Source organism: Buceros rhinoceros, unplaced genomic scaffold (genome assembly GCF_000710305.1).
Source record: "Buceros rhinoceros silvestris isolate BGI_N320 unplaced genomic scaffold, ASM71030v1 scaffold11844, whole genome shotgun sequence".
Lineage (NCBI taxonomy): Eukaryota > Metazoa > Chordata > Aves > Bucerotiformes > Bucerotidae > Buceros > Buceros rhinoceros.
Window position 1 is genome coordinate 56,699 of NW_010406548.1, and position 7,402 is coordinate 64,100.

Below are 7,402 nucleotides of genomic sequence, written 5' to 3' on the forward strand. Positions count from 1 at the left end.
GACAGCAGCTGAATATAAGCCAGCAGTGTGCCCAGGTGGCCAAGAAGGCCAATGGCATCCTGGCTTGTGTCAGCAATAGTGTGGCCAGCAGGAGCAGGGAAGGGATTGTCCCCCTGTACTCGGTGCTGGTGAGGCCACACCTTGAGTCCTGTGTCCAGTTTTGGGTCCCTCACTTCAAGGACATTGAGGTGCTGGGGCATCTCGAGAGAAGGGCAGTGAAGCTGGTGAAGGGTCTAGAGAACAAGTCTTACGAGGAGCAGCTGGGGGAACTGGGTTTGTTTAACCTGGAGAACAGGAGGCTGAGGGGAGACCATATTGCTCTCTACTACCTGAAAGAAGGTTGTAGTGAGGTGGGGGTCAGTCTCTTCTCACAAGTAATAAGTGATAGGATGAGAGGAAATGGCCTCAAGTTTCACCAAGGGAGGTTTAGGCGGGATATTACGAAAAACTTAATTTACTGAAATGGTTGTAAAGCCCTGGAACTGGCTGCCCAGGGAAGTGGTAGAGTCCCCCTCCCTGGAGGGATTTAAAAGATACATAGAGGTGGTGCTTAGGGACATGGTTTACTGGTGACTTGGCAGTGCTGGCTTAATGGTTGGACTTGATCTTACAGGTCTTCCAACCAATGTGATTCTGTAAAATAGCATATTTTAAGGTTTGGAGGGAGGACTTTTGGAGCTGATGTATTATCATTTTGGACAGTGTTTTACCCTGTGCTGCTAGAGCACACCTGAGCACAGCTATGGTGGCGAAGAAAGCCAGCAGGGCATGACAGGTCTTGTTGACCTCAGCCACAAAAGTGTGGTCACCACATCCTATCACAGACTTTCGGTGAAACAAAAGAGCAGCAGTAGATAAGAGGGGTAAAGGGAGCTGACTAATCACTGGGAGATCCATATCTCACCCCCTAGCACCAGCGGGTACTAGAGCCCCCTCCATCTGCTAAACCTGAACCCGCAGGTCCCACTGCTGGCCAGACAGGCACAGATCTCTCCACCCAGTTACAGAGGCAGGATCAGGGCTGCACATCCAGCTGCAGCTATGGCTGAGATCCCATACATGTGTCTCACTGACTTCAACATTTCCAAATAACTCAGAAGGTTTACTTGGAATAGGGAGGTTGCCGAAAACAGAGAAAGAGAGAAGTGCCAGGTCCCACAGGGAGCAACTGAGTGGGTAGGCTCATGGCCTTGATAGGGAAAAGTCTGAAATAAAAGAACCAACTCTAAAAATAAATTGTCTGAAATTTGTCCCTGTGTTTCAGCGTGGTGAATCAGTGCAAGCCTTGTTTCATCCACCCAAACAAGAACTTACTTAAAGAGAAGCTTCTGTTGCTGGTCAGCTACTGGGAGCTACTGGGAAGGCTGTGCAATCCTGTTATAGAGCATTACAGCATCACCCAGAATCACACTGGGGCTGCACGTGTAATCTGGGAGGACATCCTGTCTTCAGGAGTATTTGAAGTTAACCTAAATTCAGCTGCAGGCAGTTTAAAAACCCATCCAAACCAACCCACCTTCTCACCAAAGAACAAACAAACCAAAACAAACAACTGTGGAAGTGAAGCTATCCCAACTGCTGACGACCGGCACGTCAACAGCAGGCTGCACTGACGAGTCCTCTTGATTCATCTACTTGGATCGGAAACTTCAGGGTAGGGTCAGCCCCCAACTAGGTGTGCATTAAGGAAATGTGTGTCACTAATAATCTTATTCTACGCAATTATCAAAACCAGCTTTCACGATGAACTTGAAGAGCAAGAACCTTCTTAGACAATTATGTTATCTGCTATGTTACAAATTCAAAATCTGTAAATGTAAGCCAGAAAAGAATATTTTATCCAGGTTTAGTTCCTTGGCTTGTACACCACAGAACTGTGGAATCCTCTGGGAGACGAAGGTGCTCTGCCCACACAGATGGCGAGGGTGCCAGCTGCACCTGGGAACTTGTCTCGCAAGGTTGTGACAACGCAGACCCTCTGGGCTAGTGCAGAGCAACACACTAAAGACAACACATGCTTTCAAGGTCTCAAAGAGGTGAAGTGACTTGTTTTGTGGCCAAAGGAAACATGAGGGCTTCCTTAAATACTTCAGGCACTGGAGCTTCGAGCCTTAGAAGGCAACACTTTTATCCCAAAATAACAGCCTCCAAAGTGCTACTTCCAGGAATAACCTCGCAGTGTTGGCAAGGACCACTATTTCTAAGAGAATGTTATGAAAATGGTAGTCCTTCCATACCATCAGCTGCCTCAGCCCTCACAGCTGCCAGAGGGGCCTCCACCGGTAAAACAAGGCTCTAACCACATGTGCCTTCATCACCCCATTAGACATGACGCAACCGTTAATCATCAGCTCCCTACCTTTGTCTTGTATCTCTTGGTCACCCTGCTGTTTGTGGACGGTCACTTTGTTCATGTAAATATATTCCTCATCGCCACCTGCAACCAAAAGGAAAAGCAAACTCTTTATCCACCCGTTGCTTTCTCGTTGCTAAGTTTTTCCACAAAGACAGATGCAAAAAGTGTCTCTACTGAGTACATTTGGGGAGAGCCTGTTGGTTGAGGCAACGTGCAGAAAAAGCCCCAAGCAATAATAAAAATCAGAAAACTCAAATGCTTTACAGTTCAGGAAATTCCATAAGCTAAAATTTCTACTTAAACATTAACTTGGCCAAACAGTACATCCTGTGTATCTTACAAAGTGGATTAAATAAACTTAAGGTTTAATAAGGAAAACAGAAAGGACCAGGAATCTTGGGAATCTTTTGCTTGTAAAGCTGAACACATAACTATAGTAATTTACATAAACAATTAGAGGTCACTGCAAAAATAATCTCCGCTTCATTTTCTCCTCCTAATTTTCATGTCTCCCCTTCCCACCAGCTTCTAGGAAAACGTTGCTTCAAGACCCCGTAGCAATTCCCATGAGAGCCCACCACCCTGTCCTCGGTTTTCCCTGCCCATACCACTGGACTTGGTGTAGACCCGCAGAAGGTCAGAGAGGAAGCTCTTCTTCACAACGGCAGTGCTGCTCAAGTTCTCCTTGTCCAGTATCCTCAGAAAATCTTCAAGTTCTGTGAGCAGCTGCTCAAGAGCTACAACAGCAACAGAGACAACTGTTGGCAAAGCAGTTGGGTGGTGTGTCAAAAGAGGACATGCATTAACTGTATTTTCCAAGATCCTTCGCATTTTTCTGCCCAGGAATAATTCTTATTTCATTTTCCAGCTTGAACGTTCCCCTCTAGTTTTGAAAAGAAAGCGGGTCCCAAAATCAAAAAGCCTCCAACTTCCCTTAGTTTGTCCGTACAGCAGTTAAATCCCATGTAAATACCCATTCATCTTCCAATAGGACTTTCTGCTCAAGGCAGGGAAAGCCTGGAGGGATTTCGAGCATTAGGGCTAGATTACAAAAGCAGCTAATAAGATCTTGTTACTCGTATCCCGAGTCACAGCAAACTATTCAAACTTCATGTGGATTGGGATCTACCAAAGACCCTGCTTTTTGCCTCCTCTTTCCCAGTCTCCTCTTTATTTTTCTGTAATAATTTGAAAATGTTTATGTCTATCCCCCCCCAGAAGAGAAAAAACAAACCCATCCCAAAACCCCACAATACATCAGTCATAATTCAGTAACTTCGCAAGCCATCTTGCTTGGGTACTAACCCCAGAGATCACTGTCCCACATGGAACAGCTGACCCAAGACCGAGAAGCATCTCAGACAGGCTCAGGAAAACCTGCCGTGCCAAAGACATCCCTGCAAACCCTCAGCAAGCAACCCAGACATCACTCCCCAGCACTGGCAGCTAAGCCAGGCTAATAGGTCTGTTTTCCTCCTAAGGAGGTGCTACTTGGCTCTGCCATCCACAAATCACTTCTCTGACAAGTCTCGCACTAAAGCAACAGGCGTTTAATTGCTTGCTTTTGTTCACACTGCAGTTTATCGTGGGCTAATTAGCAGCAGTGGCAGGAGTCCATTCCAGGGAGGAAATAACAGAGTATTATATGGAGAGAGGAAGTGCAGCTCAAGAACGACAGGGTGAGGGAAAAAGCACGGAAAACCCAGCTGGGACTGTTCCTCCCCTTTGCGGGCTCCCACTACCCCACTCTGTCGCTAATGAACTGCAGGGGAGATGGGCAGTGAAGCTTGGGCTTACCACTGCCAGGCTGCAAACCAGGCTGTGACTCCTCTGTGCACCACCAAGGGACGTGACGTATGGATAATTTAACTGAGGCAATGCTCCATCCCTGTTATTACAGCATTTCCATGCCGTGTGCTCCCACGGTACCTCTGCGAGTCACAGTTCACACCAATGAACGACAGAAGCGTTACTATTTTGCTTTCACAGTGCAAAGCATCCAAAGCATATCCAGCTTAAGTGCTACCACCTCCACGGTCATAAAAAACATTTGTGTAAGAGCACTTTCTTACTCCCCCATCTTTAGCCACCAGGAGACCCTTCCTCATGTGAATACACGTTAGAAGATTGAAAAATAAAGCATAAATTGCACTGTAAATTTTTATGTTGGTATCCATTAATTGAAAAACTTGCTACTGCTCTCAAACTCTATTAAGCTTGACCATAAAACGGTCTAATGACTCCAAATTGATCAATAAGGGCTCCAGAGGAACCTACCAACTGGTAGTTCTTCACACTTCATTTTATAACCTCTACACCTACTTAATTCTCCTCGGGTCTGATTTAGGACCAGCAGGGAACGGAGAATGCCTGTATCATGCTGTGGTAACTTCAGGTAACTGTTTTGCCCAGCTATGACCCACTGCAACCCAGAGAAGGCAAGAATCACTTCAAGAAACAACTGCTGGTTTTGCAAACTGTAAGGAAACAGATATTATTTGAACAATAATATCAGATGCCACTGATAACCAGCTTCTCTCAAGCTTCAAGGACCCTGCTTTAGGGTCCTTGTTTAAGGAAACTCCACTGGGGTAAATCACAGCCTTCCTATATTCACTCATTTGCTTCAGTGGCCCACTTCAGAAAATTTAAATTGAGGTCAGCTCCTGCTGGTCAGACCTGATGGACAGGACATTTGTGTGTCAGGGATGATATCAGAGGAAACAGCTAACAAAAACCACCTAACCTTAATTTGTAGCTTTAGAAGCAGGTCAGATCCCAACGGCTCCCCATGGAGAGGAAACAGCTAACAAAAAACACCTAACCTTAATTTGTAGCTTCAGAAGCAGGTCAGATCCCAACGGCTCCCCATGTGGATGTCACCATAGCAGATTTGCAGGGCAGGGGGTATAAGTCCCACTCCCTCCTCCACCCCCATGACTGAGAAAATCACTTTATTCTTTTCCCAGGCATCCACAGCTAGCACACACTCAGGGCTGAGCGCTTATGAATAGCGCAGCCCATACAGTAGGTTACATTTTTCCAGCCCACCAAAGCTGAATTCGGGCTTTAGTGACTCAAAGCAACTCATTTAGGACATGATGCTGGTGCCACAGAGGTCAGCGGAAAGACTCTGTCAGACTTCAATGGATTCAGACTTCAGGGACTCAAGAGAGATTAATTTTGCTCTTCTTCAGCAAGAAGCAGCATATAAACCATCTGCTTCTATGTGAGTATCTCTTTGATCTCAGCTGGACATTCCCAATCCAAACCCGATTCCTGCAAAAATAAACTGCCATCAAAATGAATGTGATCATTCATTCTCCCATATCAGAAGAACGAGCTAATACTTATTGGAGAGTGATGAATGTGAGAAGTAGTAAGAATTGATACGATGAGGGTCTAAGATCCTAAGATCCTCTGTGCAAGCAAATATCACAACAGGTCCCAGCAGGTTGATAGGACTAAAAACAGTTGAGAGCTCATGTACGTCAAACCGTCTCAGGATTTTGAGGCTGGAAACCACTGCTTGATCTCAGCTAAAGACCTACCATGCTGTGGTAATAACGCATTGAGTGGGCTCATGGCAAAACCAGGTTGGTGGTTATGCAAAGCAGCATGAAACACATGGCTCTCCTTCCAAGCTGCACCCACGTGTTTGCAAAATCAAATGGCAGCGAGCAGCAGGACAAGAGATCAGAAGTAGACAGAAGCCCATGTCACAAGGCAGTGCAATTCTCAGAGGTGCTTTCGAGAAACCTCCTTCCACAGCTACATTGCTCTTCTCCACTCTCACAGCACTTGTTTGTGAGTCCCCAAATACAATCTCACTTAAATAATCTTTCAGGCACCACCTCAAATAAATACCCTCATAGCACTTGCAAAAATTTTGCCTACTTCAGGGAAAACAGATTACCACTAAAGTTAAATCTTTTGGGCCAATCTTGAAAGACTTCACTCTGAATACCTCTACTGAATCCAGTCCTGTCAATCCCCAGGATATGACCTACTCCATCTCCTTATAAAGCATAGCCACAGATAGGTGGTACCATGAGATACTACAGCACAGCTCATATGTTCTTCTCCATGGCCCAGGTGTCAGTCATTGGATAACACCCACAAGGATTTCACAACGCATGACAGAGAGGTGCAAGAGCATCACAGTCAATGGAAAACTCGACTGATTTCCATCTGAAAGGACTGAACTTCAAAGCATATAGAAATTTCACGTCTTTACCAACATAATGAGGACTTAGAGAGTGGGGGTTACCACCAGCTCCTCTTGCATGCACTTAACTGGATGGTGAGAGATTTCTCCCTTTTACTCCAGGACAATGCAATCCTTTTCACAGAAACTCCTGGGCAACTCTCTGACGACAGCAGTCTCCTCCTGTGTGAAGGCTGCAACTTTGGTCACAGCAATAAGTAAAGAATTCCTTGAAACACGACTGATCTGTTTCAACGTCAATTCAGTGGCAGCAGGGCAGCACTGAAAAGGGCTTCTTTTGGCAGAAGTCTGTGGCCTTTCTTTGCAGACAAAGTCTCTTGCATTGCAGCAGTGTCTATCTCAGTTCATGTGGAGCTAGAGCCAAAAATGCAACAGCTTGCAAAGCCCCCATTGAGGAAGCACATTCTTCGCAAAAGAGCTGCCAATTTTGCCTGACACCAAGGTCACTGAAAGGTAAATGACCATTAAACTAGATTATAAAAGCCATTCCTACCAATAACCACTGATCTCTGTCATTGTGCTACAATAACAACCCATGTCTACATCTAATTACTTCATGTCTCAGCCTTATGAGGAAATGGAAATACAGGCTCAGAATGAACTTTCATGCAAGTGTTTTAGTAACCACTGGGCAGGATTATATTAGCCTGTTTAATCTAAATTCAATTATCGTTTTTTATCAAGGTAGAGGGGCCCCAGCCACTGGACAAAGAACTGTAATAAGATACATACTCAAAGACAAACTCCTTCCTCTACTGAGATGAGGGGTGAAAGATCAGGAGTATCACTTGCTAACAGGAAATCAAGGCATAGAGAGA

The 7,402-nt window shown here is 45.4% G+C and overlaps 1 protein-coding gene across 1 annotated transcript in view; it reads right to left on the bottom strand.

Annotated features, from left to right (window-relative positions):
* The window catches only part of AFAP1L2 (actin filament associated protein 1-like 2), a gene marked incomplete at its 5' end in the record, with an annotated part of 27,255 nt that extends 24,141 nt beyond the window's left edge, over window positions 1–3,114 (bottom strand). Inside the window, 2 exons of the mRNA XM_010134152.1 lie at window positions 2,360–2,437; window positions 2,965–3,114. Coding sequence (XP_010132454.1) covers window positions 2,360–2,437; window positions 2,965–3,114 — 228 coding nt within the window. The remainder of the gene's footprint in view (window positions 1–2,359; window positions 2,438–2,964) is intronic.
* Window positions 3,115–7,402: the final 4,288 nt, after the last annotated feature.